The sequence below is a fragment of the Heteronotia binoei genome, chromosome 16 (assembly GCF_032191835.1).
Source record: "Heteronotia binoei isolate CCM8104 ecotype False Entrance Well chromosome 16, APGP_CSIRO_Hbin_v1, whole genome shotgun sequence".
NCBI lineage: Eukaryota > Metazoa > Chordata > Lepidosauria > Squamata > Gekkonidae > Heteronotia > Heteronotia binoei.
In genome coordinates, this window is record NC_083238.1 from 42,670,911 (window position 1) to 42,698,566 (window position 27,656).

At 47.1% G+C, this 27,656-nt stretch overlaps 1 protein-coding gene across 1 annotated transcript in view; it reads left to right on the forward strand.

Annotated features, from left to right (window-relative positions):
- Nucleotides 1-712: 712 nt before the first annotated feature.
- The window catches only part of ITGAV (integrin subunit alpha V), a 96,807-nt gene continuing 69,863 nt past the window's right edge, over nucleotides 713-27,656 (forward strand). The window contains exons 1-2 of the mRNA XM_060257027.1: nucleotides 713-1,242; nucleotides 18,785-18,912. Of these exons, the coding sequence (XP_060113010.1) occupies nucleotides 713-1,242; nucleotides 18,785-18,912 (658 nt within the window). The remainder of the gene's footprint in view (nucleotides 1,243-18,784; nucleotides 18,913-27,656) is intronic.

A 27,656-nucleotide genomic window follows, 5' to 3' on the forward strand; every position in this document is an offset into this window, starting at 1 on the left:
AAGGCTCAGGAGGAACTCATTTGCATAATAGGCCACACCCTCTGACCACCATTGTTTTGCACAGGGCTTTTTTTGTTGAAAAATCCCAGCAGGAACTCATTTACCACACCCCCTGACTCCAGGCCAGTCGGAACTGTGTTCCTGCTCACAATGGCCCTGCTTATATCCAGAATGAAATTTTGTTGGTCTTAAACAGGGGTGGCCAAACTGTGGCTCAGGAGCCACATGTGGCTCTTTCACACGTATAATGTGGCTCTCGAAGCCCCCACTGCCCCATCAGCCAGCTTGGAGAGAAAGGCAGTTGTCTCTTTAAATCACTTCTCCAAGGCAAGCCAGATGGCAGCGGGGATAACGATCTTAAATTAAAGTTGTTTTCTTTCCACTTCTCCCTCCCCCATTTATTTTACTTCCTTCCTACCTACCTACACCTGACATTCATGTCTTATGGCTCTCAAACATCTGACGTTTATTCGATGTGGTTCTTATGTTAAGCAAGTTTGGCCACCCCTGGTCCTAAAGGAGCCGTCTGGACTCAAACTTTATTCTGTTGTAGGACAAAACAGGAGTCAAGTGGCACCTTTAAGACCAACTTAAAGGTGCCACTTGACTCCTATTTTGTTCTACTACTTCAGACCAACAGGGCTGACTATTTGGAGGGGGGTGGGATTATTCAAAAGCTCCAGGTCCCCAGTCCCCGAGCAACTGCGCCTGGATGAGCTCTCCCGCCCCGTTTGGGTCCCTCCCTGCGCCGCGTCCCGATCGACACAGGCCACGCCGACCCCAGCCCAGCGGCTCCTCCGGGTCCTTCCTTCCTCCGGCCGGCTTTCGCCTCCGCGCTCCGCTCCTCCAGCCTTCGCTCCGCCTCGGGGCGCGGCGCCGCTTCCCTCCGCCCCGGGGCCCGGCTCTTTCCCCGCCCCCGTTCCCAACCAGGACCCGTCCCGGGGAAGCGGAGAACAAAACAAAAAAGGAAGCGCACGGCTCGGCCGGGGAGCCTCGGGCCGAGGCGCAGCAAGCAGGCAGCGCCGTCTCCTTCCCCTCCTGCGCCGCAGCCCCAAGCCCCCGGGAGGAGAGCGCGGCAGGCATGGCTTTGGCGCGCTTGCTGGGCTGGTTGGTCTGCGTCGGCCGCCTCCTGCCGCCGGGCAGCGCCTTCAATCTGGACGCGGACGGCCCCACTGTTTACTCCGGCGCGCGGGGGAGTTACTTCGGCTTCGCCGTGGATTTCTTCGCCCCCGAGGCTTCCTCGTGAGTAACAGGCAGGGACGGGAGGGCGCCGCTGTTCCCCCCCCCCCCCCTCTTAAGGTTTCGCGCCGGTTGCGAAAAGTTCATTGTTCAGACTCTCTTAAGGGCGGCTGGAGAAAGTCCCAGGGAAGTCCTGGAAGAGAAACTGGGAAAACGCGCCTCCTGTTCTGATCTCCATTCTGAGCACGGCTCAGCTTGGGAAGCCAGTTCTCTTGAAATGAATGGAGGTCGACTTCCGAGCAGATATGTGGCTGGAATGGGGATGGAGGGAGGCCTTTTCTCCATCCACTCCCGTCTTAAAGCCAGGTCCGTACTTAACTCCGAAATCTCATTGATTGCACAGACTTCTGTCGTAGGGACACGGAGAATCTGATCTTGGGCACGTTTCGAAAGTAAGCTCAGCCGAGTTCACTGGGACTTGCTTCCAAGCGGAGGAGTTCAGGTTTTTGTTTAGGTTGGAAATCTCAGATCACTGGAAGAAAATTCACGGATCCTGTATTCAGGATTTGGCTAAAATTCTCCTCCTCCTAACTGGGTTGTGGATGGAAGCTTGACTAACACTCTTCTATGCTACCTGCTCCCATTGAAAGTTTTTATTTCTTAGCCTGACTGTACAGATGGGGTGGGGGGGGCAAACTTTCTTAACATAGGAGCCACATAGAATAAACTTCAGATGTCTGAGAGTCACAAGACATGAACATCAGATGTTTGAAGGAAGGAAGGAGAATAGATGGGAAGGAGAGGAAAGGTGGAGAGAGAAAGCAACTTTAAACACGTTCTCCAGGCTGCAGGCTGGCTTGGCTTGGAAAGTGATTTTAAGAGAGAAACGCCTTCTCCAAGTTGACTGATGGGGCATCGAGAGCCACACAATATGTGTGAAAGAGCCACATGTGGCTCCCGAGCCACAGTTCAGCCACCCCTGCTACACATCCGCAGGATCACTTTGTTGTCAGGGGAAGGTCGTCCTGATTTGCTTTTCCAAGGCTGTAAAATACAGCAGCAGAAGAGGGGCCAAACACGGATGGGTAGGCAGGATTGGTACAAGTCACTGGGGGTGCACTTTACCAATGGGCACGCTGCTTTGAAGCCGAGACTCTCCAATGCTACTCAGATACTCCAGCTGGTGTTTGTATTTGTGTCTCTCCTTTCAGAGAGAGCCCAGAGTTTATTATATAAGTAAAATATTTCTTTGCAAATGCAGTACAGAATAGAATCATCGAATAATAGATAAAACTGGGAAAGCTCCTGAATTTAAACATGATAGATATACTCCACCCTCAGTACTGAAATATTGATTTATTGACCAGAGTTATGTACCTTCTGTTCTCTTGTTGTGCAAAGTGTCCTGCAATAAAGAAGCTCAACAGCTTCCTGTTTCATTTTATAAGCACCTTCCAAAACTCTGGTTTCTGCCTCTGGCAGCAATATTCCCTGTTACTATATCAACCAGAGGTATCTGATGAAGTGTGCCTGCGTACAAACGTTTGTATCCAGAATTAAACTTTGTTGGTCTTAAAGGGGCCACTGGACCCAAACTTTGTGCTGTTGCTTCAGACCGACACGGCTACCCTTTTGAATCTTTATCAACCTGTGTTAAAAATCAGGCCTTCAGAGGTTAGATGAGAGTGTGTGGCTACGAAATGAAGGACCTTTCCTGTGTTGGCTCTCTGGATGTGGAACTCACTTCCCAGTCAGACATGCCTGGTGTCTACTTTTATCTTTTTAAGAGCTAGATATCATTGTGGTTTACTGGTTGGATTTGATAGATCTTTTATCCTTTTATCTTAGTCAGAAAGTGGGAGGGTTAATGTAAAGAATGCTTGTGAGGATGCAAAAGTGTACTGGTGTTCTTGATATTTAATTTAAGAAGAAGAAGATATTGGATTTATATCCCGCCCTTCACTCCGAAGAGTCTCAGAGCGGCTCACAATCTCCTTTACCTTCCTCCCCCACAACAGTCACCCTGTGAGGTGGGTGGGGCTGGAGAGGGCTCTCACAGCAGCTGCCCTTTCAAGGACAACCTCTGCCAGAGCTATGGCTGACCCAAGGCCATGCTAGCAGGTGCAAGTGCAGGAGTGGGGAATCAAACCTGGTTCTCCCAGATAAGAGCCCGCACACTTAACCACTACACCAAACCGGCTCCCCATGATTGCTTATTTTTTTAAAAAAAATGTGTATTATTTTATATTGGGGTTTTCCTATTTTAAATGTGATGTTCTTGTTTATGTTGGGTTTAGATGTAAAAGCCATCTGAGGAGCTTTTTCTAAAATCAGAAATACTCCTTCAAGTGGCAATTGACCTATGGTGACCCCAGCAGGGCGCTTTTTTTTGAAGAAAAAAGCTCTGCAGGAGCTCATTTGCATATTAGGCCACACCCCCGATGTCACCGTTGCTTTGCACAGGGCTTTTATGTAGAAAAGGACCAGCAGGAACTCATTTGCATATTAGGCTACACCACCTGACACCAAGCCAGCTGGAACTGCGTTCCTGTGCGTTCCTGCTCAAAATAAGCCCTGGACCCCAGTAAGGGGAAGGAGAAGTGGTTTGCCACTATCTGTCCTCTGCAGAGTCTTTCTTGGTGTTCTCCCTTCCAAGTCCTGACCCTGCTTAGCTTCTGAGATTGGACAAGGCTGGCCTATACTGTGCCACCTTCCTTCCCGTCAGAAAGACAGAAATGCTTAAAAAAAGGAAGAATCAAGAGTCTCGTAAACCACAAGTACATTCTGAAACAGAGCCCTGAGCTGAACTATCTGCTTAAACACCTGACTCTTTCTCAGAAGTGATATCAACTATGTCTGAGAATATTTTCCGCATATGTATGATTCAGGGGTTAGCAGCGGTCCGCTCTTGGTTTAAAAGTCCAGCTTGGCTCTGACGCATCTTTGTTTTCCCTATGGAGAAAATGATCAGGGTTGCACGATCTTGGAGTTAAGCATCACAGGGGGGTTGGTGGTTTCCTAAGTGATTGGGCTTATGACTTTGAAGGGCATCATGCTGATTTCATTGTTGCTAAGTGTTTTGAGATCAAGAGTGTGATATGGCTGGGGCTACATTTTAAACGAAATGTTTGCAGTGTGAGGCAGTGGCTGTGTAGGCTAATCGGGTCATAGCGAGGGTCGGAACGATATAATGAGCGGAATTTTGGGTTAAAGCCAGGATTCAAATCCCCGCTCGGTTGTGAAACTAACTAGGGGATGTTGAGCCAGATGCTTGTTCTCTCTACTTAGCCTGCCTTGGAGGTTGGTTGTGATAATGAAAGAGGTGAGAAACTCCAGTTGCTGTAGAGCGTGGATGGCTGTGGAGTGGAATGGCTGTAGCATTCATTCTCCTTCTGGGTTTCTTCTACTCTGATGTGCCATTGCTATCAACTGTAACAGTCTTGGGCAGGGGTGGCCAAACTTGCTTAACATATCAGCCACACAGAATAAACATCAGATGTTTGAGAGCTGGTAGGAGAGAAGGGAAGGAGAGAGAAAGGAAGGAAAACATATAGATGGGAGAGAGGTAGAAACAAAGCAACTTTAACTTTAAATGCATTCTCCAAGCTGCCAGCTGGCTTGGCTTGGAGAAGTGATTTAAAGAGAGAAATGCCTTCAAGTCAGCTGATGGGGCAGTGGGGGCTTCGAGAGCCACACAAATATGTGACAGAGCCACATGTGGGGAGAGCCAGTTTGGTGTAGTGGTTAAGTGGGCGGACTCTTATCTGGGAGAACTGGGTTTGATCCCCCACTCCTCCACTTACAGCTGCTGGAATGGCCTTGGGTTAGCCATAGCTCTTGCAGGAGTTGTCCTTGACAAGGCAGCTGCTGTGAGAGCCCTCTCCAGCCCCACCCACCTCACAGGGTGTCTGTTGTGGGGGGGAGAAGATATAGGCGATTGTAAGCCGCTTTGAGTCTCTGATTCAGAGAGAAGGGCAGGGTATAAATCTGCAGTCTTCTTCTTCCCAAGCCAGTTTGGCCACCCCTGGACTAGATGGCTTCTACCTCTCTGGATTGTCGCTTCATTAAACAGATTGTAGCTGATTAATCATATGGGCGTATCCCATTAATTAAAGTAGCACAGACATCTCACAGACAGGACAGCAGCATGATTTTCAGACCTTGTTTTCATACCCAGAATCGCGTTTGAAGCCCTGTCCCATCAATTGTTGGAAGTTCTTCACCACCTGAATATCTGCTGAATCCATTGGATACTGGAGTCAAGAAAATGATTGTTCTTTTGGTTAAACATAATCCGGGCAAACCCCCCCCCCCCCCCACCACCACCATTGTCCTATGATCTATTATCATTACCTTCAGATATTACCTCAGCAGCTACTGTGTGAAATGGCTGTGTGGTCAGAGGGACAGAGAACAAATTTCACTGCGGTTCAGTTAAAATGCATACGATCCCTGCTGGTTGCTGGGCTCTTTATACATGCCTCATTTCTCCCTTCCTTTCTTACAGGGAGCGTGATAAAGCAATCCTGGTTAAAAACTAACTCTGGTGATCAATGATGTATGAATGCAGGCATGCATAATAAGTATGTCTCTCCCCCCCCACTCCCCCCATCTGCAACACTTGGAATTCTAAACTAGAGTTTAGTCCGAACTGAGAATTCCAATATGTGTGTGTGTGTGTTGGGGGTGAAGCTAACTCCAGAAATAACGCTTTGGACCTGGGTGAAGGCCAAGCTTATGGATCTCTCTGCCCAAACACGGGCACAAGGGAATACTACCCTGCTTGGCACTGACTCTTTACTTTGTAGTCTGCAAAGGAAATCCTACATGGGAAATCATTATAGCGATTTGCACAAGCTTCGCCTTTTCTTCAGGTGTTTGATTCATTATGCGTGTTCATGCTAGGAAGGTCCCGGCTTCTCAGTATGATGCACGTATGGTGATGCAGGGTGCTTTGTGAGGTTCGGGATGTTAGGTGTAGGATGCTCTGTGAGATCAGTGCTGATTCCAATTAGAAGTGACTCCATGAACGAATTTCATCAGGCAGGGCCTTTTTTGTAGCAGGAACTCCTTTGCATTTTAGGCCACACACCCCTGATGTAGCCAATCCTCCAAGAGCTTACAGGGCTTTTAATACAGGGCCTACTGTAAGCTTGGTAGGGTTGCCAACAATGTTCCCTCTAAGCTGCAGAGTTTTGTGAGCAAAAATTCAACTTTGTGAACTACTGGTATCAAAGTTGTTGGCTACCGGCATTGAAGTTGTGAGCTACTACATAAATTATTGTTCTCTGGAGTGATCCTTCCTAAGCTAAGACAAAAATATGTGAGCTGGAGGCTAAAAATCTGTGAGCTAGCTCATGCTAACTCAGCTTAGAGGGAACCCTGGTTGCCAGATCCCCTCATTGCTCCAGCAGGGGGATTTGGGGGCATCCCAGGGGTGGGTGGGGCTCTTCATACAGGGCCTACTGTAAGCTCCAGGAGGATTGGCTACATCAGGGGTGTGTAGCTTAATTTGTAAAGGAGTTCCTGCTACAAAAAAAGCCCTGTAAGTATGACCTGGATGGCCCAGGCTAGCCCATTCTTGTCAGATCTCGGAAGCTAAGCAGGGTCAGTCCTGGTTGGTACTTGGATGGGAGACCATTGAGGAATACCAGGCAGGCAATGGCAACCCACCTGTGAATGTCTCTTGCCTTGAGAACTCTGTGGGGGTCACCATAAATCAGTTATGACTTAATTACACTTTCCACTGCCATACCAATGGACTAAAAGGTAAAGGTAGTAGTCCCCTGTGCAAGCACTGAGCCGTTACCGACCCATGGGGTGACATGACATCACAATATTTTCTTGGCAGACTTTTTATGGGGTGGTTTGTCTTCACCTGCCCCAGTCATCTACACTTTACCCCCCAGCAAGTTTACCGACGGAAGGATGGAAGGCTGAGTCTACCTTGAGCCTGCTACCTGAACCCAGCTTCTGCCAGGATTGAACTCAGGTCGTGAGCAGAGCTTGGAGTACAGTACTGCAGCTCACCACTCTGCACCATGGGTCTCCCTGCTAATGGTCTACCTAGATACAAGTGGTCTGTTCTTGTCAGGTGTTTTGGAATTGATTTTTTTTTCATTGGTGGAAAAACCTCATAAAACTCACGTACTGTATTTATTATAAGAGTTGCAATAGTATAGAACGCTGTGGTAGCATTCTATATAATTCCTAATGGAGTGCTGCAAATGTTGGCAAAAGACTACATTTTAGTTCTCACTCCCCCCTTTCCTCGACTGCCATGTTATGTCTAAATCCTGATAGAACAATAATGTATGTTTTTCTATCTCCGGAGTACCATCTGTATCCAAAACTCTACACAATTGGTTTCAGTAGCACTTTGGGTTATAGATGTTAAACAGCAAGCTTGTTGATGGCAAGCTTCTTTTGAAACTGAGGGGAATTCCTAAAGCACTTTCCAGACCTTGCTGGGCAGGTCTGTGCAGCTTACAACTCACTGACCGAGTCTTAACCCACTTGCCGTGTATCATTGAGGCCTTGTGTCATGAACCCAGTGGGGTGTTGCCTTACGCTGCCACCACTCTGGATTGATGGTCCCTTGGGAAGGCCCAGAGTACCCTCCCAAGCCCAACAAAAATGCCCCTTTAATAATAATAATAATAATAATAATATTTTATTTTTATATCCCGCCCTCCCCGCCGGGGCGGGCTCAGGGCGGCTGACAGACATGGGAATCCCATGAATCATAAAACAACATAAACAATTTTAAATATCAGTTACAGTAAAAATTATTTAAAAGTTAAATATATAATAAAATAGGTGCTAAATGCTGTAGTCGTGATATCCACAAGATGACTAGTTGTCCATTCATCAAATTAGTCGGGTTCCATCTCAAAGGCCAGCTGAAAGAGACATGTTTTGCAAGCCCTGCGGAATTGGTTCAAGTCCCGCAGGGCTCGCACCATCTCCGGAAGGTCGTTCCACCAGCGAGGGGCTATCACCGAGAAGGCCTGCTCCCTAGTGGCCCTCAGCCTGGCTGAGAAACCGAGAAACACAGGCGTGATGACCAGGCAGAAAACATTAGAAAGATAAAGGTTTATTAATACAGGGATGCGTATTCGAACAAGGCAAGGTGCTTAATAGATATAACAGTGGATAAAGGAAAATGAAAATAAGCCCTAACACGGCTACCTGTACTCCCCCTAGCTTGTTAGTCATCAGGGCCCACAGCCCTTTCCCCCAGGCCGACTGCCTGTGACTCACTCTGCCTTCTGAGTGAGGGATCCTTCTCTCAGCCACAGACCGTCCTCCCAGCCTGACTGCGAGAGAAAAGAACACAGTTCCACAGCCCACAAAGTTTATGTATCAATCTCCTCACACAATCCCTGGACACTGATGAAGCAGGCGCCAAGCATTGTGGGGATTGTAGACTGTGTCTGCTTTCTGCTCGCACTCTGGTCTCTAGGCCTAGGCCTCCCTAGGCTTTGTCTCCCAGTCCTGCACAGATCATGACACCTTGTGAAATGTATGACAGTCCCCTGTTCTGGCAATTCCAAGCAGGAACAAAAAACAGGTGGCTTATTGAGCCCCCCCCCCTCCAGTGAGTCGCCATATGTGGCGTGAAGGAAAGAGAGATGATGAGCTAGAGAAAAACCAAGTTGTAAGAACATAAGAGAAGCCATGTTGAATCAGGCCAATGGACTATACACACACACACACACACACACACTGTGACTAATAGCCACTGATGGACCTCTGCTCTATATTTTTATCCAATCCCCTCTTGAAGCTGGCTATGCTTGTAGTCGCCGCCACCTCCTGTGGCAGTGAATTCCACATGTTAATCACCCTTTGGGTGAAGAAAGACTTCCTTTTATCCATTTTAACCTGACTGCTCAGCAATTTCATTGAATGCCCACGAGTTCTTGTATTGTGAGAAAGGGAGAAAAGTACTTCTTTCTCTACTTTCTTCATCCCATGCATAATCTTGTAAACCTCTATCATGTCACCCTGCAGTCAACGTTTCTCCAAGCTAAAGAGCCTCAAGCGTTTTAACCTTTCTTCATAGGAAAAGTGTTCCAAACCTTTAATCATTCTAGTCGCCCCTTTCTGGACTTTTTCCAGTGCTATAATATCCTTTTTGAGGTGCAGTGACCAGAATTGTACACAGTATTCCAAATGAGACCGCATCATCGATTTATACAGGGGCATTATGATACTGGCTGATTTGTTTTCAATTCCCTTCCTAATAATTCCCAGCATGGCGTTGGCCTTTTTTATTGCAATCGCACACTGTCTTGACATTTTCAGTGAGTTATCTACCACAACCCCAAGATCTCTGGTCAGTCTCTGTCAGTTCACAACCCATCGACTTGTATTTGTAGCTGGGATTCTTGGCCCCAATGTGCATTACTTTGCACTTGTCCACATTGAATCTCATCTGCCACATTGACACCCACTCACCTAGCCTCAACAGATCCCTTTGGAGTGCCTCACAATCCTCTCTGGTTCTCACCACCCTGAACAATTTAGTGTCATCTGCAAACTTGGCCACTTCACTTCACTGCTTACTCCCAACTCCAAATCATTAATGAACAAGTTAAAGAGCATGGGGCCCAGTACTGAGCCCTGCGGCACCACATTGCTTACCATCCTCCAATGCAAAGACTGCCCATTTACACTCACTCTCTGCTTCCTGGTAAGGATGTTCTTTGTATAATGGAGCCAGTCAGAGCCAGTTTGGTGCAGTGGTTAAGTGCGTGGATACTTATCTGGGAGAACTGGATTTGATTCCCCGCTTCTCCACATGCACCTGCTGATGTGATCTTGAGTCAGTCACAAATTTTCACAGAGCTGTTCCTCTCAAGAGCAGTGGCTGTCAGAGCTCTCTCAGCGCCAGCTACCTCACAGGCAGTGTTCCCTCTAAGCTAAGTTAGTGTGAGCTAGCTCATAATTTTTTAGCCTCCAGCTCACACATTTTTGTCTCAGCTCAGGAAAAATAGCCCCAGAGCAAACCTTAAGTTATGCAGTAGCTCACAACTTTAATACCAGTAGCTCAAAAAGTAGAATTTTTGCTTACAAGACTCCACAGCTTAGAGGGAATATTGCACACAGGGTGTCTGTTGTGGGCAGGGGAAGGGAAAAGGAGATTGTAAGCCACTCTGAGACTTCTTTGGTAGTGGAGAACAGGGTATAAATCCATTCCTTTTTTTCTTCATTACATATAATACCTCTTTAGGATGATCTTTGGGTTTCCTCAGGCTGCTGTATAGGCAAGGTGGGTTCACTGCCCAAGTGACCAAAGTGGCTGTTTTGATTGCCAGTCTACAAAGAGTGGCAGTGTGTGAGAGGCAGTGGACATGGCTTTTGCCAGTTGCCACATCCCAGAAGCCATGCCACGGCAGCCTGATCTGGCTAGGGTACCACAGAAGCGGTGTGCTTCTGTGCCACCTGGGGGTGCTGCCTCTGTGCCTCTTATACAGGGTTGCCAAGTGGTCTTCAGGACCTACAACTGATCTCCACATTACAGAGATCAGTTCCCCTGGAGAAAATGACTACTTTGGAAGGTAGTAGCGTTGCTCCCTCATTGCTCCAGCAGGGAGATATGGGGGTGTTTTGGGGGCAAGCGGGGATATTGTGTGATGAGCTGACATCATGTAAGAATGACGTCACCATGTCAGTACCACTGGAGGTGACATTCTGGTTTTGGGGCAAAACTTTATGCTGAATTCGCCCTCAAATCATAGAGTTTTGCCCAAAAACCAATGTTCCCCGTACAGTGTCCTTGACATGATCTCACTTCTGGGTAATGTGTAATGTCCCTGTTTAGGGGCAGAGTTTCCCCCACTGGCTGGCTGGTCCATGGCGGTTAGAAGCCCTAAACCTGAAGAATCCCACTCTCGGAACTGGGGACTGGCACCATTAGAGAGTGGACTCGGTGGCTCAGTGGTAGAGCATCTGCTTGGGAAGCAGAAGGTCCCAGGTTCAATCCTTGTTATCTCCACTAAAAAAGGGCCCAGGCAAATAGGCGTGAAAAACCTTAGCTGGAGACCCTGGAGAGCCGCTGCCAGTCTGAGTAGACAATACTGTCTTTGATGGACCGAGGGTCTGATTCAGTATAAGGCAGCTTCATATGTTCATGTTCATATGTTCATTATTCATCCCTGAGGGCCCTCCCTCAGGTCTCCAGGAATTTCCCAACCTGGAGTTGGCAACCTTGTGACAGTGTCATGGAAAGAAGCGTGTAGCTTCTATCCTTGCCAATGTCATCATCGCCTGGATCCAATGTAGAACAAAAGGCGGGTGCTGCATAGAATTGCCAACTATCTGGAGGAGAAGTGCTCTGTGACTGTAGTCCAGGGGTGGCCAAACTGTGGCTTGGGAGCCATATGTGGCTCTTTCACAAATATTGTGTGGCTCTCAAAGCTCTTACTGCCCAGTTGGCTTGCTTGGAGAAAGCACTTCTCTCTTTAAATCTCTTTTCCAAGCCAAGCCAGCCATATGCTTGGATAATATATCTAAAGTTGCTTTCTTTCCACCTCTCTCCTCCCTCCTTGCAGCTCTCAAACATCTGACGGTTATTCTGTGTGACTCTTACATCAAGCACATTTGGCCACCCCTGCTCTAGTCCCTTTAAAGTAGGCTTAATTGTATATTTAACAGGTGATGTATATATCTTTATTTCAGTTGCCCATTTCCACCCATTAAGCCTCTGCTAAAGAGGTGGAATATTTTTTTCTAGTGCTCCTAGGTGTTAAATTCCTGCAAGATTCCTCAGAACGCATGAAGCTGCCTTGGTCCATCAAGATCAATATTATCTGCTCAAACTGGCCACAGCTCTCCAGGGTCTCAGGTAGATGTCTTTTGCATCATCTATTACTTGATCCTTTCCACTGGAGATGCCAGGGATGGAACCTGGGACCCTTGGCATGCCAAGCAGAGGGGCTCATAACCTTTCCCCAAACATGGCTGATACAAATTGTGGGGACTTGCTTCACCTGTGATCTCCACAACTCCCTTTTTGGTGCAGTAGCCTGCCTTACCTGCTGTCAAGCTAATTTTCAGGGTCTTATAAAACTTTGGGGATCATTCTACTTGGGCTTTGGAGGCCTGGCTTCCACATCCTATCAATCCTTTGGCCTCGCTTGTCAAATTTTCCACTGTTGTCCGTTTTGCTTCTGTAGCTAGCAGCTCCCTTTTAAGTTGCGGATGGTCTTCCAATTAATTATGCTCTAGGCAAAGTCAGATCAATGCTCTTAGAGCCGTTGAAGCCTCTTTTTATTTTTAGGCCGTGACTCATTTCATATACTGTTTCTCTTGATGCTCCAGTATTGATTCTGAAGCCAAGAAACTAAGTGTGTTCACTGTAAGCCAACAATTTTGTTCAGTGGGTTCTGTTGAAGTAAATGGGAGCCATTTTGAAGGAAATGTTCGTGGGATTGCAGTGCTTGTGGGTAGAATTTACATTAGCAGCTACAGGTAGAGGAAGGCATTACGGTGTCTGGACTTGAAATCCCAAATGCCTCTCTCCATGGCTTTTTTTGAGCAGGAACACAGTTCTGGCTGGCTTGGTAAGGGCTCTGGCTCAAAAAAGGTCTCTGGCAGACGGGAGGAACAAGGCAGCCACGTGCTCCCAGACGGCGCGCTCTGTCCTCTCTGCCATCTCCAGCCTCCAGTGGGCTTGTAAGGAGAGTGAGAGATGCAGAGCCACCCACAAACACCCCCTCCCAGGAGAAGCTGGATCTGCTTTCTGCTTCTGCCTGCTCCACCACACATGACTCTCTCTCTCTCTGGCCATGTTGGGGGGGGGGCGAAATAAGGTCTGTCATTGGGCTATGCGAGAACGCACATCCATGGATTGCAGCCAATGGCACTGTACTGTTCCGTGTCAATATGTGGAAAGTAACCTATTGAACGCATGGCATCACTTCCGGTGATGGCAGGGTGTGTGGCCTAATGTGCAGATGAGTTCCTGCTGGGCTTTTTTTGGTAGAAAACAGAATTTGAAAAAGCAAGAGAGAAGTCACTCTAGACTGTGCAACAATAAACAACCTAAAGTGACCAAAAATTACTAAGGAATACTGTACTACAATTCCCAGCTTTTATAGGTAAAACATAGTTCATAAATACACATACATATATGGAACAATCTCAGTACAAAATATATTCCCACAAGCGATTTACAATACGAAGTAGAGTTCCAAGGTACTGGAGGTCGACTTGATATCCTGCTTCGAAGTCTCTTCCAGCAAAGGTATACTCCACACTCCCCTCTTCAATGGAGACAACCCTGGTAAATTTAAGAACACTCCAAATGGAAGGCAACTCCAAATTCTTCCTCCTCCAACTATCTATAATAACATCTCATACAGTACATTCACAAGTGGACACAAAGCCTCAACTCTGTATTTGGAAACCTGCAAACTGGCAACAGCTTGAGCCGTTTTTTGAGCTGTTGCTGGTTTGCGAATATAGAGTTGAGACGGGTTGTCAACCCTTATGAGTGCCGTCCAAAGGAACGAGCGTGCTTATAGCTGAAATGCTGTTGGACAGAGGAGGAAGGAGGCTGTAGAATCTTCAGTTGCTAAAGAGACCACATTCTGTGAATTCTGAGGAGTAAATGTGTCTGCGTTGGAAGTGTGTGAATGTCATTGTTTGTTCTGGGACATTGTTTGTTCTGGGACATGCATTGTCCTAAGACACGCCTTTCTAGGTCTGTAAAGACAATGGGCTTTGAAGAGTGTAGCTCTTTTAGAATTGCACTGTGAGAAACAAAAGGAAATCTGACAGAGCCATTCATGCAGATGCTAGTTTCCAAGAGGTCTTTTTTTGCCATCCATCCCAGATTGTGTTGTTGGGGTTTTTTTTTTTTGGTTTTTTTTTAAAAGCTGTACTTATGGGAACCTCCAAAGCTTTCTGGGAAAGACAAAGGTCTTATTTCTTTTGGAATATGTTGGCACCCATCCTATTTTGTGGCTTACCAGTGCAGCAGTTTGTATCTGTAGGATCAGTGTGTAACACTTCGGGTCTAAATATTTGTGTTGGCCAGCATTCATGTCTTTGGCAAACAGGGTGTGAGACATCAGGTTAGTATAGCAGCTCATGGGCCGTATGTTTTGCATTTAGTCGCTGGCTTAGAAGGTATCAGAATCAAGATATTGCTGCAGGAATATGTTGACTGTCTCTCTTCCTTGCTATTAAAAGTTTCATTTAAATCCTCTGGGGATCAGGGTAGTCCTGATCAGTGTTCCCTCTAAGATGAGTCAGAGTAAGTTAGCTCACAGATTTTTAGCCTCCAGCTCACATATTTTTGTCTTAGCTCAGGAAGGTTGACTCCAGAGCACAATAATTTATGCAGCAGCTCACAAAATGAATGCTAGTAGCTAACAACTTTAATACCAATTGCTCACAAAGTAGAATTTTTGCTCACAATACTCTGCAGCTTAGAGGGAACATTCGTCCTGATGGCCTTGGCTAGCTTGACTTGTCAGATCTTGGAAGCTAAGTGCTGTGTATGCGTGACTCTGTGTCTCATGTGGATTGTTAGTTCCTGTGTGGCTCATTGGAACCTTTAGAATTGAGCTTGGGGACTTGGGAACAATGGGAAGCAGGATTCAAACCCCTGCTTCCCTGGTCCAATCACCAGCCCCCTGCTGGTTCAAATGACCCATTGATATTCTAGCGCAGGAACTTGGGAGTGTATATAGTTGGCCCCGTTTAGGAGTCTTAGTTAACCGTTGAAATGCTATAATCACAATAAAGAGCCTGATTCACCGCAACTAAGTCTCCTCATGCATCGAACCCACTATTTAACACTAAGAAAGGACAGTCCTTACTACCCCGTGGCGCAGAGTGGTAAAGTTGCAGTACTGCAGTCCTAAGCCCTGCTCATGTCATGACCTGAGTTCGTGAGTTCGATCCCGGCAGAAGCTGGGTTCAGGTAGCCAGCTCAAGGTTGACTCAGCCTTCCATCCTTCCGAGGTCGGTAAAATGAGCTTGCTGGGCGGAAAGTGTAGATGACTGGGGAAGGCAATGGCAAACCACCCCATAAAAAGTCTGCCGTGAAAACGTTGTGAAAGCAACATCACCCCAGAGTCGGAAACGACTGGTGCTTGCACAAGGGACTACCTTTACCTTTTTTTAAGGTTGGTCCTGGCTGGCATCTGGATGGGAGACCACCAAGGAAATTGTCATTTCTCCAAACTAAAGAGCCCCAACCTCTTTAACCTTTCTTCACGGGGATGTCAGATCAAAACTTTTTAGTGGGGCCAACAATAGACCCATTTCAGTCTGGAGAGCCAGTTTGGTGTAGTGGTTAAGTGTGTGGACTCTTATCTGGGAGAACCGGGTTTGATTCCGCACCTCCACTTGCACCTGCTAGCATGGCCTTGGGTCAGCCATAGCTCTGGCAGAGGTTGTCCTTGAAAGGGCAGCTGCTGTGAGAGCCCTCTCAGCCCCACCCACCTCACAGGGTGTCTGTTGTGGAGGAGGAAGATAAAAGAGATTGTGAGCCGCTCTGAGACTCTTCGGAGTGGAGGGCGGGATATAAATCCAATATCATCATCTTCTTCTTTTGCCCGGGACATGGGACGGAGACAGTTCTGGTCGCCCTCTTTGATGATCTCCTAAGACATCTGGACCAAGGCGGATTGGCAGTGTTGCTGTTATTAGATCTGTTGGCTGCCTTTGATACGGTCGACCACCAGCTGCTGTCGCACCGCCTTGCCAACACGGGGATTCAAGGGTCTGCCCTTTAATGGCTTATCTCCTTTCTCCAAGGTCGGGGACAGAGGATGCCAGTGGTGGAGGGGTTGTCTCAGAGACACCCACTAGTGTGTGGGGTGCCTCAGGGGGCGGTTCTCTCCCCAGCATTATTTAACATCTACATGCGCCCCCCCCTCCCCGCCCAGATTGTCCGGAGCTATGGGCTGGGATGTCACCAGTATGCAGATGACACCCAGCTCTACCTCCTGATGGGCGGCCAGGCCGACTACGCCTCAGAAAACCTGGAGCAGGCATTACAAGCCACTGTGAAATGACTCAGACAAAGTCGACTGAAATTGAATCCAGCAAAGATGGAGGTTCTGTGCCTAAGCCGGGGTGGCCTGGGAAGAGAGATCCCTTTGCCATTCTTCAATGGGACGCATTTAGCGCCAGCTTTGAGGATCAAGAGTTTAGGGGTTCTCCTGGAGCCTTCATTAACTCCTGGAGCCTTCACTGCCAGATCTGCATTTTATCATCTTAGGCAGATAAGGCAGTTGGCTCCATACCTGGAACGCAGCAGCTTGACTACAGTAATCCATGCAATGGTCACCTCGAGAATAGACTACTGTAACATCCTCTACATGGGGCTGCCCTTGACTTGGACCCGAAAACTGCAGCTGGTGCAGAATGCTGCAGCCAGGTTGGTATTGGAGCTGCCTTTATGGGTGCACATCCAACCAGCACTGGAGGCACTGCACTGGTTGCCTATAGCGTTCCGAGCCCAATTCAAAGTGCTGGTTATGACCTTTAAAACCCTATATGACTTGGGACCTGTCTACCTTTGAGACCGCCTTTCCCCACACGAGCCCCAGAGAGCACTATGATCAAGCTCGTTAAATCTGCTAAAGATCCCCGGGCTAAAGGAAGCCTGTTTGACCACTACAAGGGCAAGAGCCTTTTCCGTGACTGTGCCTGCCCTCTGCAATGCTCTCCCTGAGGAGACTAGGGCCCTGCGGGACTTGTCACAATTCCGCCTGAAAGGGCCTGTAAGACATATCTGTTCAGGCAGGCTTTTGAGACCTAAAAGAAGGTACTTTTAACATCTATGGGGATGTACCATCTGCCCCACAGTATCATGACAAATTGATTTGACATAGACAGAACGCCATCTGAGTTGAAATTGAGCTGTGTTTTAAATTGTTTTAATATTTTAATGTTTTATTGTCACAATGTGAATTTATCATCGAATTGTGACTGTTGTTAGCCGCCCTGAGCCCGTTTGGGGAGGGCGGGATATAAGTGCAATAAATAAATAGTCAGTTTTATAGAGCAGGGGTGGCCAACGGTAGCTCTCCAGATGTTTTTTTCCTACAACTCCCATCAGCCCCAGCCATTGGCCATGCTGGCTGGGGCTGTCGGGAGTTGTAGGCAAAAAAACATCTGGAAAGCTACCATTGGCCGCCCCTGTTATAGAGTTATTATGTGAACAATGGGAACTGTGTACAGTGTTGAGTGGATCTGAGGGAAGAGTTTGCCCCTTATGTAAGGATTGGCAGATGCTATTTTATTTTTGGAGTAGATTTGTTTTTTCCCCAGGCATTCGGGAGGTGAGACACTGAAGGTTGGAATTGGTTTATAGTATGTTGTATGAAACAGAATTTAAAGAATAATTTTCCACAAGGCTGGGGAATTACTAATTCTCACATGTTGCTTTAAAAATATATATATTGAACATTCTGCTGGTTACTCAAGCCCAGCTGATGGAAACATCTGAGTTTCCAGAAGACGCTGCTATCAGAGTTCATCTCTCTTTTTGGTTTTCAGCCTGGCTGCAGTTGAGGGGGGGGAGTTCAATGGGTTTTGCCATTCCAGCTGAATTAGATTCTTGGCTTGGCAAGAGAAAGAGAAGTGTTGGGAAGAGTCATGAAAGACAGCCAAACCTCAGTCATCCAGAGCCAGTTCTGCGGTGCTTCCCGGGCAGCTGCAGGGATGCGTTGGCTTCTGTACCTCTTATGCGACTAAAAAGGACCAAGCGACAGGACTGTGTCACTGTAGCCTTGTACTGTGGTCAAGCAGGAACTTGATACCCCTCCTTTCCACTTCCACAGTGTCTGGCGAGCATCAAAACCACAAGGCTTTTTGAAGCCTCTAGTGCAGGGGTGGCCAAACTGTGGCTCAGGAGCCACATGTGGCTCTTTCAAAGTTTTGGCTGGCTTGGAGAAGGTATTTCTCTCTTTAACTCACTTCTCTAAGCAAAGACAGCTTGGAGAATGCATTTAAAGTTGCTTTCTTCCCACCTCTCTCGTCTATTTGCCTTCCCTCCCCTCCTCCCTCCTTCCTTCCTTCCTTCCTTTTTGTCTTGCGGCTCTCAAACATCTGACGTTTATTCTATGTGGCTCTTAGGTTGAGCGAGTTTCGCCACACCTGCTCTCATGTCTGGTGGATTGGGAGGAAAGGCATCATGGTGCGACCCAGACTTGTCAGATCTCAGAAGCTAAGCAGGGTTGGTATTTGGGTGGGAGACCACTGAGAAAGGCTCTGCAGAGGAAGGCAATGGCAAACCAGCTCTGCTTCTTGCTTGCCTTGGAAGCCCCTTCATGGGAGGGCATAAGTTGGTTGCAGCTTGGGGGCTATTATGTATGTATTTGGTGGGTCATGTGTTGTGCAAGTCTTCAGGAGCAAGTCTTAACTGTAGGAAAGATAGCTCCTTCATGAATCCCACCTCCAGGAACCAAGTCTCATTTTCTTAGCCATTATGCAAGCACTCCTTCTGCTGTTCAATTTTTCTGTGCACCATTTTGACTTATACTCAGTTTTGTAGTTTGGGTGCTTTAGCAGTTGCCTTCTGTGAAACCACGAGCAGTCTTGAACTGTCTTTTTTTGCTTGTTTCTTTTCTTGCAGGACGTTTCTTCTTGTGGGTGCGCCGAAGGCAAATACAAGTCAGCCTGGAATCGTACAAGGAGGCCAAGTTCTCAAGTGCAGTTGGAATTCCAACAGAAACTGCATCCCTATTATATTTGATTCTACAGGTAATGGCCGATACTGTAGCAGCATTTGCTTTTCCATGGCACAGGAGCTGTAGAAGTGAAAACAAGTCAATACCTGTGAAAGATTTTAAATGGAGGACCATAACAAGCAAAGCACGTTGTGTTGTCATAAATGTTCATGATGGCCAAAGATGTGTTGGCCCTGTATTATAATATCTAGACCAGTACTCCCTCTAAGCTGTGGAGTCTTGTGAGCAAAAGTTCTACTTTGTTAGCTACTGGCATTAAAGTTGTGAGCTACTGCGTAAATTAGTTTGCTCTGGGGCTGTTTGTCCTGAACTAAGACAAAAATGTGTGAGCCAGGGGTTAAAAAGCTGTGAGCTAGCTCACACTAACTCAGCTTAGAGGGAACACTGAGACCAATTTCGCACGAGACCTTTAACCCTGGTTTAATTCTGCCCCCAAACTGACATTCTACACTAGAATCATAGAATCAGATAAACCAACTCTATGATTCTATGATTTTAGTGTAGAATGTCATCTTAGGGACAGGGCTAAACCAGGATTAAAGGTCTAGTGTGAAATTGGTCTGGTTGTGACACTTTATGTTGTGGGCCTGCAGATCTACAAGGAATCTAAGTGAGAAATTCTGAATGGTTCTGACATGTGAGTAGCGTCAGGCAGCTAACCAAAACACATGAAAGGTCAGTGACTGCCATGGCCAAATGGGGCGTGGTGTGACAGTCAGCAAAAAGCATAAGAATAGAAGCAGAGCTTCCTGGATCAGACCAGTGGTGCATCTAGTCCAGCATCCTGTTTCACACAATGGCCGGCCAGTTGCCTTGGAGGGCCAACAACAAGACGCAGAGACCTTCTCCTAGAATTGCTGGTTCTGTGTTGGGAAATACCTGGAGATTTTGAGGGTGGAGTGTGAGGAGGGTGGGGTTTGGGGAGGGGAGGGGGCTTCAATGGGGTATAAAGCCATAGAGTCCACTTTCCAAAGTGACTGTTTTCCTGGTCTATGTCACCTGGAGATCAGTTGTAATCAGGGGTGGAATTCTAGCAGGAGCTCCTTTGCATATTAGGCCATGCCCCCTGATGTAGCCAATCCTCCAAGAGTTTACAAAAAAGAGCCTTGTCAGCTCTTGGAGGATTGGTTACCTCAGGGGGGTGGCCTAATATGCAAAGGAGCTGCTAGAATTCCACTCCTGGTTGTAATAGCAAGAGAACTCTGGTGTTGCCTCCCATCACTGGTATTCAGAGTTTTGCAGCCTCTGTGCTTGGAGTTTATGCGTGTAGAAGTGGAATGGCATGGTTTTGATGTATAATGGTTGAAACCTGGCCTTGTTGTTACTATATCTTCTGATCCGGGGCTTTGTTTCTGGCAGCCCCTTGCAAAAACCTGTAATCTCATTAGATAAAGATGGAGAAATCACCCAGGGCTACATAAGGCAGGGCATCAGGCCTCCTGTGAGTGATTAGATAAGGTCTGGGAATGGCTCGTGCTTAACTCTTCCTAGGCCCCTTTGAACACTGTCACTACAGTTTCCTGCAGCAAATACAGATGATTGTCATCTACCCTTTTATATCTTTAAACCCCTGCATACCTGGATTTGGGAAGCCTGGTTGGTCAAAGTGGCCCAGTATGAATACCTGGACTTTAAAGAGGATGTACATAATCCACACTTTATGGTTGCTGTGGGAAACATTGGCCTTGCGCATGGTAACTGTGGCAGATGGGTAGCCTTGTTAGTCTGATGCAGTCAGACTAAACAGGAGTCTTGGGGCTCCTTAAGTATAAATGCGGTACATAAATACATTTATTTTTGCATAAGCTTTTGTGGACTAGAAGCTACTCTGTCAGATATGTGTGCACAACAACTAGGCTTGCCAGGCCTCCTGCTTGGTGGGAAGCCTTCCGCTGGCGAGCTTCATGGCCTGCTCCCATGCAATTCCAAAAAAGCTACATCATTGATTTTACCCAGTTTGGTGTAGTGCAGGGGTGGCCAATGGTAGCTCTTCAGATGTTTTGCCTACAACTCCCATCAGCCCCAGCCATTGGCCATGCTGGCTGGGGCTGATGGGAGTTGTAGGCAAAAAGATCTGGAGAGCTACCGTTGGCCACCCCTGGTGTAGTGGTTAAGTGCATGGACTCCGTGGACTCTTGTCTGATAGAGAACCAGGTTTGATTCCCCACTCCTCCACTTGCAGCTGCTGGAATGGCTTGGGTCAGCCATAGCTCTCGCAGGGATTGTCTTTGAAAGGGCAGCTGCTGTGAGAGCCCTCTCAGCCTCACCCACCTCACAGGGTGTCTGTTGTGCGGGGAGAAGATATAGGAGATAGTAAGCTGCTCTGAGTCTCTGATTCAGGGATAAGGGCGGGGTATAAATTTGCAATTCTTCTTCTCCTCCTATCAGAAACTCTGCAGTGGGGCCCAAAGCAATTTTTATGCTTGTCCTTTGTTTTATTCTCAGAACACCCCTGTAAGATAGGTTAGGCTTAGTGTCAGGGACGGCTCCGCCTCAGGCAAACTAGGTGATTGCCTAGGGCGCCATCCTCCTGGGGGCACCCAATTGGGTGCCCCCATGTAATTTGGTGATGTTATTCGTGTGTGTGTGAGGGGAGAAGTTAGCCTCACCTAAGGTGTGTGTGATGGACCACTGAGCCAGCTTCCATGGCAAAGTGAGGATTCGAACCTGGGACTTCCAGCTCATGTAGTTCCTTCTTCTCCAGGCCTCACAAGCCAGTGCAAGAGAGCCTGTGACCCATTTTTGAGTCCTGACCCACCAGTCGAAAACCACAGTCTTTAAAATAGCTGTGGCCCATCAGGCATAGCACTGCTAATAACAAACACAGAACATAAAAATCACGCATGTCAGTGTTTATGTACATATTCAATAGCATTGCTGCCCTTCATTCAAGCTCGGTTGGATTTAATTAGCATTCTTTAGCTTTACAAAGTACTGCGGTCGCTCGGCGTAACCTGCTGCATATGTCTCCACTCTGAGTTGCCATGATGGGGCTGAATTTTCTCCCCCCCCCCCCCAGCTTTTTATAAGTGAGCACGTGGTAAAGGCTTACGTGTCATGGGAGAGGATTATCGTAGCGAGGTCTTAGTGAGTTCAGCCTTTGGCAGCGGCTGGTTATGTGCGTGATTGTGTTGTGTGTGTATAAACATTAATATACTTTGATAAAATGTCGGTAAGATAATAGCAGCATTACAAGCTGTGCAAAATAATCCAAGCAGCTGACAAAGTTTGGGTTGAGTGTCCAGGATCCAAAATCTTCTGTGCTTCAAGTGTTTCCATATGTCTGCAGGAATTTGCTTAATGTTGTTTGTGTGGCTGAAGCCAGTAGAGCAGGGGTGTCAAACATGCAGCCTGGGGGCCGAATCAGGCCCCTGGAGGGCTCCTGTCAGGCCCCCAAGCAACTGGCTGTCATTTGCTTCCTTCTCCCTCTCTCTTCCTTCCTTCTGCATCACAGCTTGCTTTGCAAGGCTTGCTCAATCATACAGGAGTTACAGAGCTGAGGCTCCTCCCTTGGGGAGACAGAGCTTGCTTTGCCAGGCTCACTCAATCACACAGCAGAGTTACTGAGCCAAGCCTCTTTTCCTTCTATTGGCTGAAGCTTCTCCCCATCCTGGTCCCCTGGGGAAAGGAGGAAAGAGCCAGAGCTTCCTTTGCCCAGTTTCCTGTATCCCATACAAGGAATGTGCCTTTAAGACCAATGAGTGCAAATGTTTTAACTTAAATGTTTTAAGTTAAAAAAAACCCCTCCGTGTTTGTCTGTGTCCTTTATAAAGTTTATATTTCTGCTACCTAATCTAAAATAGGAACACGCATGGCCCGGCCTGACATGCCCAGTCCAACAAGGTCTCATTTCTGTCAGATCTGGCCCTCATAACAAATGGGTTCGACACCCCTGTTTTAATGTATTGCTAGACTTTGTAAAAGTCTCCAGAGAGGCTGACTATGCAGGGTAGCAAGACCTTTCACTGTAGCTCTAGTGCAGGGGTGCAGGAGATTAGTACTTCACCTGTGAGTTGGTTACCATTAGTAAGGAACTCAGCCTGCTTTGATCTGTGTTATTCGTGTGTGTGTGAGGGGAGAAGTTAGCCTCACCTAAGGTGTGTGTGATGGACCACTGAGCCAGCTTCCATGGCAAAGTGAGGAGAGCCAGTTTGGTGTAGTGGTTAAGTGTGCGGACTCTTATCTGGGAGAACCGGGTTTGATTCCCCACTCCTCCACTTGCACCTGCTGGAATGGCCTTGGGTCAGCCATAGCTCTGGCAGAAGTTGTCCTTGAAAGGGCAGCTGCTGTGAGAGCCCTCTCCAGCCCCACCCACCTCACAGGGTGTTTGTTGTGGGGGAGGAAGGTAAAAGAGATTGTGAGCCGCTCTGAGACTCTTCGGAGTGGAGGGCGGGATATAAATCCAATATCTTCTTCTTCTTCTTCTACCTGCTAGCTCTTGCGTTGGAGTCTAAATGGAGTCATGTGAGTGCTCAATTTGCAGGTGCCCTTTTATGTATCGAGAGTTTTGCAAAGTGTGTCGTTCTGGTTCCTTGTCAGTTGTTTAAGTTTTCTGACAAAAGGCAGAAGATTTTTAGTGTATCTTGAAAAGCAAAATATGCCTATAAAGCTAGGGTTGAATTCCTCTGCTGTGAGTTACAGTTTGCCCTAGCAAGGTTCCAGTCCAAAGCAATGTGCAGGGAACAGTCGTCTTCTGAGAAACTGCAAAATGTCTTCTGAAAAGCTGAGCAGATTTTTTTTATATATATACCACCATGGTGTTGTTGCAAGAATAACATGGAGGAAGGAAAACGATGATATAGCTGCTTTTAGTCCTCACTTAGGAGAAAAGTGGGGTACAGATACCTAATTAAACACACAAAAGTGAAGTTATCTTAGATTTAGTACCTAGCTGTAACAGGGAATGAACAATAAAATATTAAAGATATCCTGACAGCAAGAGATAATTTTTATTCATTTGAATTATCATTGTATCTAATTCTGTACTAGTGGATAAAAAAATCTGTACAATGTGGCCAGGATTGTGGGGGGGGGGCGGTGTCTACAAAGGTGAGGTAAGCTCAACTTTTACAGAAAAAAATTTGAAATCTTTAAAAAAAATACAATGTGGGGTTATGCTTCCCACCAAGTAATAGAAGCTATGTCTGTTGCTTTAAGAAGTGAATGCCCACTGACATCTCATGAGACCATGTTCAGAGACTTTGGTGGCCATTTTGGGGGTTGCTAGGACACCCACAAGTAAGTTACTGAAGTTTCCAAGCCTTGGTTTCTCTCAATCAAAGGTGGGGGGAGGAGAATCAAAATGCTGCAAGAGGGAGCAAGAAAAGATGGGAGGAGATGAAGACGCCGAAGGAAGAGGGAAAAGACAAATGGCTGCCAGGGGGAAGGGAAGGAGGGGAAACTGAAGACTGGGAGCAACACACAGCAGTAGATTGGGTGGGTGAGAAAGGGGGAGGCTGTGAGGAGCTGCCAGGGGAAGAAGATACAATGCAGGATGGGGGAATATAGGGGGCCAGTGAGAACCTCCCCGCCAGTCCTCGTGAATCTTTTGCTTGTAAAGCATCTATATCTGTAGAAATTATCTCAAAAATACATCTGTAGAGGTTTTAACAGTATATTTTACATGTATTTCTGTCCATTGTTTTAAATAACGATGGCTAATCAAATTAAGATTCTTCAAGTGGACGACAGATGTGTATGTGTATATGTGTGTGTGTGGTGAAGACAAACAGCTTCTTTAATTTAAGAGTGAGATGTGTTGGCCTTCTTTTCTTTGAATGGGAGAGACCCAACTGCTTCATAAACTGCCATTGAAATTCCTCACAGTTTCCCAAGAAGCTTCCTTTGTGGCCGCTGCTGTTGGAGAAGGATAAACCCAGGGTTCCCTTGGGAAAGCACCAGTAGTTGGGCCCTCTTAAGATGTTGTATCAACATGTAGTGAGTCAGCTCACATGTTTCTTTAGAGCTTGGGTTCAGGAATCTAGTCTTCATTCCTTATTAACTGTTAATAAGACTGTGGATGCCTGGTTCAGATATAGGGCTGCCAACCTCCAGACGAGGACTGGAGATCTCCTGGAATTATAACTGGCTTACACAGACCGGTTTCCCCTGAAGAAAATGGATGCTGTCAGGGTGAACTCTACGATATACCACCTCCCCTCCCCAAACCCTGCCTCACCCCCAAATCTCCACGAATTTCTCAACTGGGAGTTGGCAACTCTGTTCGAATCCTCCTTTTGACCTGAACTCACTGGGACATTTTTAACTTCAGATTATCACATCTCACAGGTTGTTGTGAAAATTAACAGGGAGTGGAAGGTATGTATGCCCTGAGCTCCTTCAGAAAATGGTGGTGGGGGGAATATGTGTGCAGGCCCGGCACTGAGGTTTCTAGCAGCCCAGGATGAGAGCATGCGCAGCCCGACAACATCATGATGATGTCCCCCCTGTTCTCAGCCCTCTCCCGCTTTGAAGCAAGAGAGATCCGGGCACCCCCCCCACACACACCTTGCTGAGGCTTGCAAAACCTCTGCAAGAGTGGGAAGACAGCGGGCGCCCTCAGAGCCATTCGCTCTCCACCTTCCCTATTTCTGAGGCTTGCAAAGCCTCCGTCGCCCACCCCCCCAGGCTGATCCTTACCCCCCTGCCAGGCCGCACCCACGTCGCTGCCCTCCTCCCTCCCTCCCTTGCCTCACCCCCGCCACCACCACTGAACCTAGGCTGGTCACATTGAAGCAGGTAAGGACCAGCCTAGGTTTGGTAGGAGTGGGAAGCGAGGCGAGCGGAGCACGGCGCTGGCTTCCAGTGCTACGAAGGGAGGGAAGGGAGGAGGGCGGTGGGGGGAGGCGCCCCAGTGGGAGCCGGCACCCTAGGCCGTTGCCTAGTTCACCAACTCCCATGTGCCGGCCCTGTATGTGTGTACCGGTATAATTATGTGCTTTTCTTTCAAATAAATATATAATTCTAAGTTTTAGCGTTTGATTTCATTCCAGTGGATAGCTGTGTTGGTCTGAAGTAACAGAACAATATTTGAGTCCAGTAGCACCTTTAAGACCAACAAGTTTAATTCTGGGTATAAGCTTTTGTGTAAATGCATGTGAAATCTTATACTCGTAATTAAACTTATTGGTCTTAAAGGTGCCACTAGTTTTGTTCACTTGATTTAATGTTAGGCTTCTGTGCCTTTTGCCTTTAAGGGAACAGTTCGTTCAGCCTTCCCCTGAAAATCGGGCAAAACAAGCAGAAAGGGATCAAAATTGAGATTCCCTCCCCCCTCCTGCTAGGGTGAGCTGTCTAAAACCATTATGTAGGCTTAGATTTACTGGATGCAGTGTGCCAGAAACCCAGTTAGTTCCACATCCCTTCATCTAAGCGCTGATATGCACAGAAATACACTTTTAACATTCGTTTATGACTTGGGTTCTGTTACTGTGTTAATAGGGGACCACAGCTTTAAAAATAATAAACATTTCTTCATCACCCGGCAGCATAGCCGCATTCCATGGTAAGAGAGTGACCACCATGCTCACAACAGAAAGCTTTGTTAAGAGCTGATGCCGTCACACTGGCATGGCCATTTCTGTGACCCATTTAGCGTACGATGATGTGGTTTAAGAGAACTGGGCCACTGCCTCCTTTCGACTTCCTCGGCAGAAAAAATGTATTTCAGGGGTCTAAAAAAGGGGGAATTTGTGAGGAGCCGTGCTCAGTCTTCCCTCCTCAAATAAGCTGGTGAAGTGAAATGGAGAAAATTCAAGTGTGTCAGTGTTGAAAGGCTGCGTTTGGAGGTCACGTGAAGGTCCTGTTCCTATTTGTAGTTTATTTTGATTTTTTAAAAACCTTGCCCACAGCCAGCTGTGACAGCCAACGGCAAATTTAAAATATCAAAACGCAGTACAAACATTGACAACACTGAAGCCAGCCTAACAAAATAGCAGCAGCGGCAGCAGTTGCTGAAACAATTCAACCCCTTTTTCTGCTTTAGAGGACCTTTTCTATATGTCTTTGTTCCTGAAGTGAAGTGGGTGGGTGGGTGGGTGGCCGGAAAAATTTGGCGTCAGTCAACAATTTGTAATGACTTATGAAATCTTTGGGGTTCTTTTTTGCTGTTCTTCACTGTGGGGTTTTTAAAAGTCTTTTTAGGATTTAACATTTTAACATGCTTGTCAGTGTTTGGTAATTGAAATGTTTATGGCTTTTGCACTATGGATGGATTGTTTTTGTCTCAAGAATTCTGTCCTGCCTGTTTTGTCATTGTGGCTTGCCTAGGGAATCTTGGTTGAGAGGTGTTCTGTAAATCAGATAAATAAACAAAATGCCTAAAAGCCTTGCTGAAGGGCTCCAAGGGAACTAGCCAGATGGGAATCCCTGAGTACAGAATTTCAAGTGAAGGGTGCTCAGAAGGAGTAGGACTTACTCCTCAGCAGGGCTTTTTTTGTAGCAGGAGCTCCTTTGCATATTAGGCCACACACCCCTGATGTAGCCAATCCTCCAAGAGCTTACAGTACGCCCTGTAAGAAGAGCCCTGTAAGTTCTTAGAGGAGTGGCGATATCAAAGGGGTGTAGCCTAATATGCAAAGGAGTTCCTGCTACAAAAAAAGCCGTGCTCCTCAGTGCAAAGTGGTCTAGATGGTAGCAGCACCCAGAGTGGAACTCACTCTGAAGATCAGAAAGCCTGAAGTTCAATTCTATGAGCCCTCAAAGAAGGTGCCCCCATCCTCCATTATTTCCAGTGAAGGGAAGGCATTTGAAAGGAGC